This window comes from Tetrahymena thermophila, assembly GCF_000189635.1.
Source record: "Tetrahymena thermophila SB210 genomic scaffold scf_8254736, whole genome shotgun sequence".
Classification (NCBI taxonomy): Eukaryota; Ciliophora; class Oligohymenophorea; order Hymenostomatida; family Tetrahymenidae; genus Tetrahymena; species Tetrahymena thermophila.
In genome coordinates this window covers 51,338-65,231 of record NW_002476500.1, presented here as the reverse complement: position 1 = coordinate 65,231, position 13,894 = coordinate 51,338, and the positions used below count along the sequence as shown (strand labels likewise).

At 20.8% G+C, this 13,894-nt stretch overlaps 3 protein-coding genes across 3 annotated transcripts; 1 reads left to right on the top strand and 2 right to left on the bottom strand. All coding sequences in view use genetic code 6, as the record gives it.

Moving 5' to 3' along the window:
- Positions 1 to 6,093: 6,093 nt before the first annotated feature.
- TTHERM_00734040 (hypothetical protein) lies at positions 6,094 to 6,739 on the bottom strand (the record flags this gene model as incomplete). The annotated part of the gene is made up of 2 exons (XM_001011552.3): positions 6,467 to 6,739; positions 6,094 to 6,402 (listed from the first exon to the last, which is right to left on the bottom strand). The coding sequence occupies exons 1-2, from the start codon at positions 6,521 to 6,523 to the stop codon at positions 6,094 to 6,096; spliced, it is 366 nt and encodes a 121-aa protein (XP_001011552.2). The 5' UTR covers positions 6,524 to 6,739.
- Positions 6,740 to 7,705: 966 nt separating this feature from the next.
- TTHERM_00734030 (hypothetical protein) lies at positions 7,706 to 8,059 on the top strand (the record flags this gene model as incomplete). The annotated part of the gene is made up of 1 exon (XM_001011551.2): positions 7,706 to 8,059. One exon carries the CDS (start codon positions 7,706 to 7,708, stop codon positions 8,057 to 8,059), a length of 354 nt encoding a protein of 117 aa, XP_001011551.2.
- A 3,628-nt stretch (positions 8,060 to 11,687) lies between these two features.
- TTHERM_00734010 (immobilization antigen) lies at positions 11,688 to 12,401 on the bottom strand (the record flags this gene model as incomplete). The annotated part of the gene is made up of 1 exon (XM_001011549.1): positions 11,688 to 12,401. The coding sequence occupies one exon, from the start codon at positions 12,399 to 12,401 to the stop codon at positions 11,688 to 11,690; it is 714 nt and encodes a 237-aa protein (XP_001011549.1).
- Between the last annotated feature and the right edge of the window lie 1,493 nt (positions 12,402 to 13,894).

Sequence of the window (13,894 nt, the reverse complement as noted above, 5' to 3'; positions counted from 1 at the left end):
AACATACTCAATCCATAAATAAATAAATATTTAATAAAACTAACTTTAAATAAAAAATGTTTCGCACATTTATAAATGAAAATAAATTAATAATTTAATCTTAAATTTTTCATATTATTAATTGTTTGCTTAATTCCATTCTATTCTCAAAAAATAATTAATTTGATTTTTTTAATTCATATATGATTACGTTTTTAGTAATATTAAATAAAACAATTTTAGATTTTAAATATTTTTATAAATTATGATGATCTCAAAAATATAAATAATTCAAATTCATATTTCAAAAGCAAAGTTAAAGAAAATCATATTTCAAAAACGTTTCCCCCTCCTTGAAAATCGATAAATAAGCATATAAGTTAGGTTTCTTTTAATATATATATGGATTTCAATCCTATAATTCTGCCTTTTTATTGGATATGCTAATTCAATTATAGTCAGGATCAATTTTGTCAATTAAAAAATTTGGACTATAAAAAATTTGGACTATAAAACATTGGGAGATATTGTATATTTTTGCATTTTTGTATTTTGGACAATTAAAAAATTAGGACTATTGAAATTTTAGGTATTTTAGATTTTACAAATAAAAACGTGTAAAAGTGAAAAAATGGTGGACTTTATTTCTGACGTCGTGTTGCCAATATCCTTTATATCATACATTAATATGCTAATTTTATTGATTTTTCTTAAATTGACTTCTACTTTATTTTACTCTCTTATGATTATTTTATTTCATTATGAAGGATTTTATACATATTATCTTAGGTGGATTCAAGGAAGGATACTATACCAGGGTATTTTTTATCTGGATTTGGGTTAATTTGTATTTTTTTCTTTTATATTTTGTTTTTATAGGCTTATTTTTTATTATTACTATCATTGTAGTAATATTTAATTTTAAAGATTTGATTGTGCTTCTACTGCCATTTCTAGTGAACTTTAAGCTGTAGGTTATGTGAATGATTGTCAGGAATTTTATTTTGATCTCATAATTCTTTGAATCCTTGGAATTTATTTTACGTATTTTGAGGTCTATCGACTATTGTGATAGGATTTATAGGATAACTCTCCCTAATCATACACATATACTCATGAACTCAAAAATGTTATGTTTACATCTATCACTAAAATTTAAATATCAACTCCGGTGTATTTTTAGTATTTAGAAATATAAGTTTATGTTCAAAAAGTTAGGGTATCAATGTTGTAATTAATTATTAAATTATTTACAATTCTGAGCATTTCTTATATCATAGATTTTTGAATAAAATTAAGTTTATCTTCATATTAAATTAAACTCTATATTTTTTTGATAAAAAATTATAATTTAAAAACATTAAAAATCATAATTTTAAGAAATGGACGAATTTAGGCAGTTATTTTCCTTAAAAATGAAAAATAAAGATTGCTAGTAAAAAATTAGATTTAATAAAAAAGATTAGATCTATTGAGTTTAGCCTTTGGGCATTAAAGAGAAAGTATAATTATGAAAGCTTAATTAGAAGAATCTAGTGGATCTTTCGGATAAGTGAGCGAGGGAAGTCTTTCTAAAGAGCAAAGGATATAGGCGCTTTAAGATCAATCAAAGCAAAAAATGAAAAAAACCCTAAAAAAAAAAATTAAAACTATTTTAGAGTGAATCCATTCATACTTAATCCATTGAAAATAAATGGAAACATTTGAAAGATAAATTAAAACTAGCAATAGGAAAAAAGATAAAACTGCTTGTCTGAAATATAATATAAGAATGTCTTTTTTACTTATCTTTTAAAACTGATTTACAAAACAATTCATTAAAATGATTTTAAATTTATACGAATAAGTTCTGCAAATAGTAAATTTGATGTATTTACTTTTAAATTTTATATAAGCATGATATTTATTAAATATCTCTCTTTAAAATGTTTAATGTGTGATTAATATGAAAAGCATTGTTTTTTTTAAAAAAAGTTTTATTTTTCAAAATTAAAAAAAATATTTAATTATTTACTAAATATACAAAGAGTACATATATAATGAATTAAGTCCACAAGTGTATATTTAACTACTTTGGAGCAAGATTAGATATTTGTATTTTAGCTATGGATGTAAAAAGAAAGTTTTTGAGTCCATGTGTTTGATTAGGGAGAGTTATCCGATTTATATAATATATTTAGTAGAATTAACTTATTATTTTCACTAAAAAGTTATTGTAATTTGTTTGATTTTTTATCATTATGTTTCCTTATATATTTTTGTTTTTATGTTTAAGATCTAAGTATTGGCTTGGTTATACATTAAATGGAGGTAAGTAACTATTTATTTATTCAAATATTTCTTGAAGACCTACTTGGTCTATGTTTTATATTATTTAGGTCAACATGCAATTACATGATATATATAATCTATTAAAATTATGTACCACTAACACACCCACTAAACATTTTTAATGACACTACCTCCCTAACAAATAAATCACTGAGCAAATCTAATCTTTAATTAAAAAAATATGTAATAGAAGGAATCCTATTATTTATTATATATTAGATTTTGAAGTGGAAATAAAATGAGTATAAAACAAAAATACAAAATATAGTAGAAATTTTTTATAAAATTGAGAATTAGCGCTTATCAGAGGGTAGTTAGTTAGTTAGTTAGTTAGTACATACACTTTTCATATAAAATTAAAATCATTCAGTATTACTTTAAATAAATAAAATTAATCATTTAACTTGACATCAAAAATTATTTATGATCAATCAATTACCAAATAGTGAAAAATCTTATTATTAATTTAAAAATTCCAACTTATCAGTTTAGAAAAATTAGTAAATTTTTTGATTAAGGACACAAATAGTAAATAATTAAATATGAGTGAAATAAATGAAATGTAAATGCAAAAAAGATATAACAATATTTTTGAATAGAGCCAGCAAGGGTTAACTATTAATTTTAATAGACATTAATTATTATTTTTACATTAAAATAATTTTGTTAGCTCGTATAAAATTGCCCAAAAACACATAAAGTTATTGGGAGATTTTGTGAATATTATTTAAAAATTAGTAACGTTTAGTTTTGATATATTTAATTAATATTAATTTTCTTCAAAATTTACAATCGAACAATCCCATCTATTGAATTTTTACTTACTTAGTTAATTAATTAATTAATCAATCAATCTGGATATAGAAAAGATAAAGACTCAAAAAATTAGCGTTCATACTCTAAAGCATCACCAATTATCCTCTTTTTTCCTCTCAAATAAGATAGATTACAACTTTTTAAATAACAAACAAAATTTACACATTAAACAAATTGTCAATATGAATTCATATTATTATCAATTAATGTAGATTTACTTAAATATCAAGTACAAATTTACATTGAAATTGCATTGAAATAATATTTTAATGCTTTTTGATTATGCTATATAAAATCTACTAAGTAAGTTATTGAATATTTTAAATTCACATCTCAATAAAATTTAATAAACCATTTCGATTAATTATGTAAATTTTCATTGATTTATTTATTCATACACCTTTATAAATTATTTGTGTTATTAATTTCTAAAACGAAATAAACCCATAAAGATAGCTAACTTTCATTATAATTTTATTAATATTTTGTTATAATATTTATAGATAAATCTAACTTTTAGACTTGTCATTATTAAAGTTTAAGAAGTTTACAAATTTATATTCTAATAAGGCTACCATTATATATAATGTATATTTTAATCCATGAAAATGTTAATTCTTTGAATTTAAAAGAAAGTTATGTACTATTGAGATAATTTACATCAATTATTACTATTTTTTCTTGTTTTGATTAGATTTTTTAAGTAGTTATGCATTCAATAAGTAAACTTTTATTTTTAAATGAGTGAAATAAAACAAAAAAGATATATTTCAATTAAAGTTATTATCTAATTAATTTAAATAAATAAATAATATAAATGACGATATATATTATAGATTACCTACTTGAATAATAAATATCGTTTTTAAAATGTTTGACACATTTATAATTAACACAATCAATCTATCTATGTAGATATTAAAATAAGATAGCTATATATATTTTATTGCGAAATGATTTTTATCTGTTTTAGCATCTATATAAATTGTTAACTTGAATTTTACACGTTTATTTTACCAAAAAATTATTTTAAATAAAAAAAGTACTCGTTAAACATATTTATTATTAAGCAGCAAAGTAAAAAATCAAATAGATAGATAGATAGATAGATAGATAGATAGATAGATAGATAGATAGATAGATAGATAGATGAATAGATGAATAGATCATAATTTACCACCTATCTACTTAAAAAATTATTGATAGTTTTATTGTTATTTTTTAAGACTTGCTTGCAGATCAATAAAGTAATGACTGTCAATTTTTAATTTGGAATATTAAATAAACAAAGAAAGCAAAAACGTTTTATTTATAAGTGCGTGCCAAAAAAATATTAGTTAGTAGAAGATATCAGAAACATCAGTAAGCTTGTGGGTATTTATGATGAAATAACTAACTTTTAGTAGCATATTTTCAATTTGGTCAACCATTATACTATATTAAATTTGTAGAGAGAGAGAGAGATTGGATAAATTCCTGTATTATATTATGTGTGCGTATGATATAAGATTGATATTAATACTAAACTATGTTGAATTACAAGCAACATCTGCTCCAGATAGCAATTTTAAGTTGCTAAAACAAAAAATCTTAATAAATTTAAAATGCTCTTTTTATTGATGAATTAAAATATTCAACCTGTTAGTAGAACTTAATTTTTGATTGAAATATATTTATTTTATTTCATTATTTTAGTTGATATCTATTATTAATAAAACTATATTCAGATTAAGACAATATTATCAATAGTCCTCTATTTAATAAATAAAAAATTTTTATTATAATTATGATATGCTTGTACATACATGCATATAAATATTATTATGATTGATTTCGAACTATTTTTGAACAACTAACACATATTTTAAATCACATTATGATTCAAAAGGGTTCATCAAATTTTTTAAATTATGAAAATTTATTTATTATATAAATTTGAATGTAAAATATTGTTGAGTTTCAACAACAAACAAACTGAATAAATAGATGGAGTTTTGCTAATACAGAAATAAAAATATTAATTTTTATGAGTTTTAACTAATTTTACTTATTAATTTTAATAATTGTTTTGATCATTTATATCAAATTTTAACAAATTTTTGTTAGAAATTAATTAACATCTTTTCTATGATAATTCTAAATTATATATAATAAAGATTATTAATATTTTTAAAACTCATAATTTCAATAAAATTAAAAACCTTTTCTATTAATGAACTTATTAAATTAAAGGTAAATAAATACATTGGATACTTTAAATTAAAATACTGTATCATGTTAAATGTTAGATACATTTATCTCAAATATATATTTTAAAAAAAACACATAAATTTATTAGTATTTTTTTAATTTACTTAAAATCAAAGACTTATTGAATATCTCAATAGATTAAATCTACATAAACTAATAATGGATTAATGGTCATTTGATTCTTGGTAAAAGCATTAAACACAATAATTTATAATACGGTTTTGTTATTAATTTGAGAAAATTCATTTAGGATATTTTTTAAATATGTTAAGTTATTATAATTTTTTAATTATAAATAACTTTCATATTAATATGAATTAGTTATGTTAAAATTTAGCAGGTATGGTAAATCAAAAGATGGTTTAACTAAATTTAAATGTTTTAAAATACTATGTTCAGTTACTTTAGACTCTTCATAGTAAAATATACTGTAATCATAACTCACTGAAATCAAATTATTCTTTTCTTATTCAAAAAATTGATTTAGATCTTCGACTGAAGTATCATTTTGAATTTTCAAAACTTTATTTGAAAGTTTTTTTAAACCTCTAAATAGATATTGATCTTAATTGCATTCAATTTCTTTATAAGACTGTAATACATCATAGTGTAAAATTTCTAAGTTAGGCATTTCACGAATTGACTATTAAATTTTAAAAATACCATTTTCTGTCATCTTTTTACATACTTTACCATATGTAGGAAATATCTCAATCTTCAGGATATGTAAATTCTTTAATTTACTAAAGCCTTTTGACAAAAAAACAGCTCCGTTATCTGCAAAATAGGGTGAATCAATTATTATTTCTAATCTATATGTGTTAACTAGTTTACCTATGAAATTACCAATAGAGCTAGCTTATCCATCATCTGTAAAATCACCTTATATCTTCCAAACCAAATATCTGATATCTTTGGAAACTTTTGTTAAATTAATTGTAAAATCCAATAATTCTTTATCTCCATAGAATTTAGTTTGGAGATCGAGAAGTACTTTTCGATTATTTAAATTTTTGAACTCTAAAGCTAGTTATTGCATGCAAGTAGTAAATTAGTTAGAATTATTTAATTTAACATTAATTTAATTTACATTTTATATTATTTTACTCTTCACAGGAGAGTTTTTTTAAGTATTTGCTCCTTTCATTTTGTAATTGTATTCTTTAATTTATTTATTTATTTTTATTAAAAAATGAATAAATTTTTTCCTTTTTTAATAAGCTTTTTTCCAAAGTCTGATTAATTCTTATTTAATTAATTAATTTTCTATATAAATTGATCTATCTATTCCTTTAGTATTTTTCTATGTAGCTATTGTATTTTTTAAAGCTATTTCATTTTTAATAATATTATTTCTAATAAAAATTGTCTTTTTATAATATTAGGTAGGAGGATAATCAAATTTACATTTTAATCTTTGAAATAATTATTCTATTTTAAAAATTTTTTAATTATTAAAGAAATGTAAAATAATTTATATTCAGACTGTTATTCGCTTCTCGTTAGAATTAATTTATTTAATTGAATTTAATATAATTTATTATATTAAAAATTGTTCTATTTGATTAATTAATAAATTATTTATGTTTTTAAATTAAATTTTGTAGAAAAACTAATTAGTATTTAAATTAATAAGTATGGTTAAATATTTAATTAATTTCTACTAAAAATTATGCAATTTATTTTTTTAAAGGACACTCACCCTCTCCATCTTCAATTCATTTTAAAATTGATGAAAAATAATACATGTCAAAAAAAATTTTTCCTCTTGTTAAAGATCTCCTTTCTAACCATTAAATTTTTTGTATATTTCTATTATAATTAGTTGATCGATCAAAATATTATATACTTATATTAATTAACAATTTGTTGAGATAAGAAGAAATACTTATATAAAAGATAAAAAAGATTCTAAAAAACTTAATAATTCTCATTCATCATTAATAACTCCTCTTTTATTTTAAGTCATAGAAGTATAAATTTTAGGATTCAAATTTTTAAGTCATTTGATGCTACAAAAAGAATGGTTCACAGCATTATAAAGATCTTCTTCAGCGATTTTATATTTGGAGTATAGTTCGTCACTACTTTCACTTTTTATAAAAGCCCAACATTTCTCTATTGGATTCAGATCTGTTCCTTTACTTATCCATTCAAAATTTCAATTTTATTTTTTTTCAACTATGATCTAATATTCTCTGAGGCATGATATGTTGCTAGGTCTTATTTAAAATTAAAACTGTTTTACCTTATCAAAATTAATTTCTGAAAAAGCAGTATCTAACAAATCGATATAGCTTTCAAATTTAGTCTACCTTGAGTTAATTAAATGCTTTTGACCATCATATCAGATCATTATCCTGACATGAACAATAACTATTAGGATTTTTTTCTAATCTCTTACAATTAGTCGTACATAACTTGTCACTGGAAGTACTCCCTATAAATTTATTTCGTGAACGAAAGTCTCTAATTCTATAGGTGCATGGTTGAAAACCCGATATATCCTAGAAGACTTAGAAACAAACTTAAAAGATCCATCAGTTATGTTGGTACATACTCAATGATGCTTAAACTTAATCCCTGCCCAGAAGATAAAGAAAATGGATATGGAAAAGAAATGGCCTAAAATCTAGAAGAACTTGAAAAGATTGCTCAAGAACTTGATAGATCAATATAATGATTTATAATTTTGTTATTATTAAGTATAAATTGAATAAAAATAAATTAATTAATGAATATATTTATATTTCTCTTTTGTCATTGCATAGCTATTAGTCTTGTGTTTAAACTGAATCTATCTAAGAAAGAAAGAAAAAGCATAAATTTATTCAAATTATTAGTATTAAAAATTATACAAAAATTTTCAAATAAATTCTTAGATTTCAAAAATTTTGTTTGCATATTTGAGTTTTTAATTAAATAGAAGATCTTTGAAATTATTTTGATTGGCTTAGATGGTTACATTTTAATATATGAACTTAAATAACTAAATAATTTTGTGAAATAAATTAATTTAAATTCAATATTAATATTAATAATACCTGCCTAGTTTTCCTTAAAATATAAAAAATAAATAAACTTACCCTATCATTTTAGTAAATTTTTTATTCATAATTATTTTTTAAAATATTTTGGAGTAAAAATAGATTTATTATAAAATAATCTTACGCTAGAATTTAACCATGATTAAGAATAAAAATTAAAAGAAACTTCATATTGCTTGTTATTCTAATTTAAATTAATTTATTTTAGAAAATATAAGAAAATTAATAAATTTGATATCTGAAAAAGAAATGAATTCAATTTGATATGTATTTTTGAAACCTAAAAATGAAATACAAAGAAAACTTTAGGATTTTCAAGAAAGTTTTAACTTTTGTTTAATAATTTAAAAAAACAAGTTATAACAAAGAAATGAATGTTAATATTGAATTCATTTTAATTAATTTTTTTTACCATAATTTAACTTAAAAAATTAATGAATGTAAATAAATAGATTTTATCTTTTTTTTATAACTTTCATAAAGCTATTTCTTATTTCATTAAAATGATAAAATTTGACAGTTAATAGGCTTTTTAAAAAACCAAGCATAAATGAATTTCTTTATATTTTTTAACACAAATAAAATCATTGATAGAGATGAGTTATTGACTAATTTAATATATTTGTATAATTATATCTTTCTCATTTTATGGTACTATGAAACTTGCATACAAAATTTTTAAGAAATGTCTTTAAATTAGTGGTTTAAAAACTCGTACCAAATATTTATTTTTTTTAACCTATTCAAAGTAAGTTATAACTTCTTAATTTTAATAAACGACTTTCTATCCTATTAAATAGTAAGCATGCACATCTTTCTTAAAAATATACGAATATTGAAAAAAAAATAAAACATTTTGTCTGTTTACTTGAAGTAATTAATTTTATAAGTAAATTACTAAAAACAATTAACAATTATTTCTAAAGAAGCAAATAAGACAAAAAGTAAGTAGAATATAAAAATACATGTGCAGAAATTGATCAATTTTTATATCTTAAATATATTATTTAATCAAAATATTGATGAATTTTGATAGCATTAAATCAACTTTGAAACTAGGTGTAAAGCAAGCAAACAAAATATAGAGTTATGTAAAAGTGAGAAAAATATAAATTTAGATTAATTCAAATGCTAATTAATTTTTTATAATCAAAGCAATATCAAAGGTTACGTGATTAAAAAAGGTAAATAAATACATTAATTATAAGTAAAAGGTTTACAAACATTTTTAAATGTAAAAAAATAAAATGTATTTTAATTAGAGGAAAATAATTTATCATTTTTTTTAATATTAAAAATCATAAATATTATTTTTAAAAAATCAATTTTTTTTGAAAATTCAAATGTGATTGTAAACAGCGCTTATAAGATGAGAGGGAGTATGTACCATTTTCAACTAAAATTGAAATCTTCAAATGTTGCTCCTCTAGAAAGTAAATAAGCTAATAACTCTGTTATAAAAAGAGATTTATAACAAAATACTAAACAAATCTAATTGTTAATTTGATAAATATGCAATAAAAAAATTAAAAAGAAATAATCCATTTTTAATTAATTAGTAAATAATAAGGTTTACACTTTCTTCAAAATTTAACTTACCTAATAATTAAATAAATAATTTCATCTGCTCAATTTTGACTTCTAGTAATTTAATTAAGGTGGATAGAAAAAAGATACTCAAAAAATTAGCATTTATAATCATAATTAATTAATTATCCTCTCTTTGAGAAGATAACTTACACTTTTTAATAATAAACAAAAGTATAGTTTTGATATATTTAATTAACATTTTCCTCTTGGAAGGAGAGAAGAAACTCAAAAAATTAACATTCATAATCAAAATAATCATTAATTATCCAATTTTTTGAGAAGATAACTTACATTTTTTTTAATAATAAAAAAAATAATTTAATAACTAATTAACTGTTAATTTTAATAATTGTGAATTACTTACTATTTTTACATTTAAATAATTTTATTAGCTTGTGTAAAATAAATACACATTAAAAGAGATAAATAAGTTATTTGGAGGATTTGGTTATTGATCAATTAATAGTAAGGTTTAATTTTGGTAATTTAATTAATATTTTCTTCAAAATGTATAGTTAGCAAATAACTCCATCTGTTGAATTTTGACTTCTAGTAAACTTAATTAATGTAGATAACAATCATATTCAAAATTTCTTCTTATTATTTAATTTTCTTAAAGTACCTCTTAGCTCTCCTTAGGGCTCTTCCCTGTTTATCTGTGTCTCTCTACTATCTTTCTAGAGAAAGACAATAAAACTCTCTCTTGGACTTTTATATAATAAAAAGATCAACTTTATCAATTATTTCTTTAAATTTCTTTTGAAATTATATTTTTAATTATTTTTCATATGAAATACAGGATAACTATCATATTATAACAAGAATCTAACAGCCACTCAAAAATAAGATAATAAATATGACATTGAAGTTATAAAAATAAGAAAAAATAATTTTCTTTGTGTACTTAAGAAGCTAATTCTTTCATTTAAAAATTGAATATAACTTATCCCATCCTCTACCACCTCTACAATTTTTTTCTAAGGTAGATCTCAAATTTACTCGAAATTATTTGCTCATCAATAATTTAACATTATGAAGAAAATTATAGTTTAAGTAAAATATTGAAAATATAGCAAAAAAAATTATTACTGCAAATTTGTCATTAACTTTGATTGACCTTAAGGATTCTTCCATGATTAATTTTAAGGTTTTATTTATCTTTTTTTATCTATTTAATATCATTATATTTTTGTTATGTGAGGAGGGAAATTACTAATTAATATTTTTAAAATAAAAATAGTTTAAATTTTTGTATTGTAAACACATTCAAAATTAAAATTAGAAAGCAAAAAAATTTTAACCTCCATTAATGAAAACAATTAAAATTTCGATAAAATATAAACAATTAATATATTTTCACATTTTTTACAAAATATTGAAAAATTAATTAAATCAATATTCTTTTAAGACTTATAGTAAAGCTAAATCTTTTTAATTTATTATGTATTTTTATAATAAATTGATTAATATAAATCAATATCTGATAATCCAATTCATGATATGTCAATACCAGGAACAGCTATATTCATTAAAATTTTAATTTAATGAAATAAAAAATATTTTTTTAAAAAAATCTTTGTCGAATAATTTGCATAAAAACATGTAAGATGAAATCATACTTAATAAAAAATAGACATTACTTATTACTATTTTTCAAAGTTTAAATCTTTAGTTTCAAATAATGAAAACGAATGATAATAAAGCAGTAAAAGTACTAAGAATTACAGCATTTGAAGCAGTTTAAGCATTTGAACCATTAGAAGCATTTGAAGCAGTAGAAGAAGAATTAGAAGTGGTAGTAGGAATACAGGTTGAAGTTGATCCTGGAGTTTGAATGGGAGTTCCTTAACCAGATTTGCATGTACAAGAAGTAACAGTACTACTTAAGGCATTTGCACCAGAGTCATAGCAAGTACAAAAACCAGGGGTAGACTAAAGAATTCCTTGTACACCAGAATATGGAGGGCATTGGACGCAAGTGGGGACTAAAGAATTATTAATAGGACCAGCTAAGTAATAATATCCATCCATGCAAGCATTACAGACACTTTCATTAGAGCTAGAAGTTGGTGTTTATTCTTTAGGGGTTGTAAATCCACTACATTTAGTACAAATAGCAGCAGTTTTATCAGTAGCAGCTTCTTAGACATAATAACCATCTTTACATATATTGCAATCTTAAACATTGATACTATTTACAGTAAAATGGGAGAAAGAATTACCAGGACAAGATTAGCAATATTTAAGTGGATCACCATAGAAACCTTAAGGGCAAAAGCATTTAGTATTATCTCCTGGATCTATGATAGCACCTTAACCGCATGTGACCGTTGCATGAGAGAATCCAGTTAAAGCTAATAGGGTGGCAAGTACTAAGAATTTGCTCATTTTTTTAAATTATTTTTTTTATTTATTTTATTTATATTATTTATTTTATTTTTAATTATTATGATTTATTTTAGTTGGGCTTTGAATTTAAAATGACACAATCAATATCTAAAATTCCTTTTTATATTGGAATTAAATATCATATAAGTGAAAATGAATGTAAATTAAAGCAAGAAAAAAATTAATTAAAATAAAAATTTATCCCCAACTTTCAAAAATTTTGTAAAAGATCTTTGAAATTAATTTGATTGGTTTAAATGGTTATATTTTAATATATGAACTTAAATAACTGAATTATAATTTTGTAAAGCAAATTAATTTAAAGTCAATATTAATATTAATATTACCGGTCTAGTTTTCCTTAAAATATAAAAATAAACTTACCCTATCATTCTAGTACATTTTTATTCTTAGTTAAATTCTATTATTTAAAATATTTTGGAGTAAAAATAGGATTAAATATAATATTTTCTTACGCTATATTATTTAACAGTGATAAATAATAAAAAGAAATTAATATAAATTAGAATAACAAGCAATATTAATTTTCTTTTAATTTTTAGAAAAAATAAGAAAGTTATTAATTTTATCTCTGAAAAAGAAATGAATTCAATTTGATAGGTATTTTTGAAACCTAATAATGAAATTCAAAGATAACTTTAGGATTTTCAAGAAAGTTTTAACTTTTTATATTAAAAATTTAAAAAAAAATAGCCATTACAAAGAAATGAATGTGAAAATTTAATTCATTTTAATAGTATGTTTTACCAAAATTTAACAAGCTTAAATGAATTTCTTTATATTTTTTCATACGAATAAAATCATTGATAGTAGAGGAGTTATTGACTGGTTTAATATATTTGCATAGTTATTTATATCATTCTCATTTTATGGTACTATTAAACTTGCATACAAAATTTTTAAGAAATGTCTTTAAATTAGTGGTTTAAAAACTAGTACCAAATATCTAATTTTTTTAACCTAATCAAAGTAAGTCAATCATAACTCCTAAATTTTAATAAACGACTTTATATCGTATTAAATATTAAGCATGCATATCTTTCTTAAAAATGTGCGAATGTTGAAAAAATAATAAAACACTTTGTCTATTTACTTTAAGTAAATAATTTTATAAGTAAATTGCGAAAAAACTATTAGCGATTATTTCTAAAGAAGCAAATAAGACAAAAAGTAAGTAGAATATAAAAATACATATGCAGAAATAGATCAAATTTATATCTTAAATTTATTATTTAATCAATATATTTGTGAGTTTTGATAGCTTTAAATCAACTTTGAAACTAGTGTAAAGCAATCAAACAAAATATGAAGTTATGTAAAAGTAAGACAAAAATAGCTTTAGATTAATTCAAATGCTAATTAATTGTTTATAAACAAAGTAATATCAAAGTTTAAATTATTAAAAAAGGTAAATAAATACATTAATTGTAAGTAAAAGGTTTTCAAAAATTTTTAAATGTAAAAAAATAAAA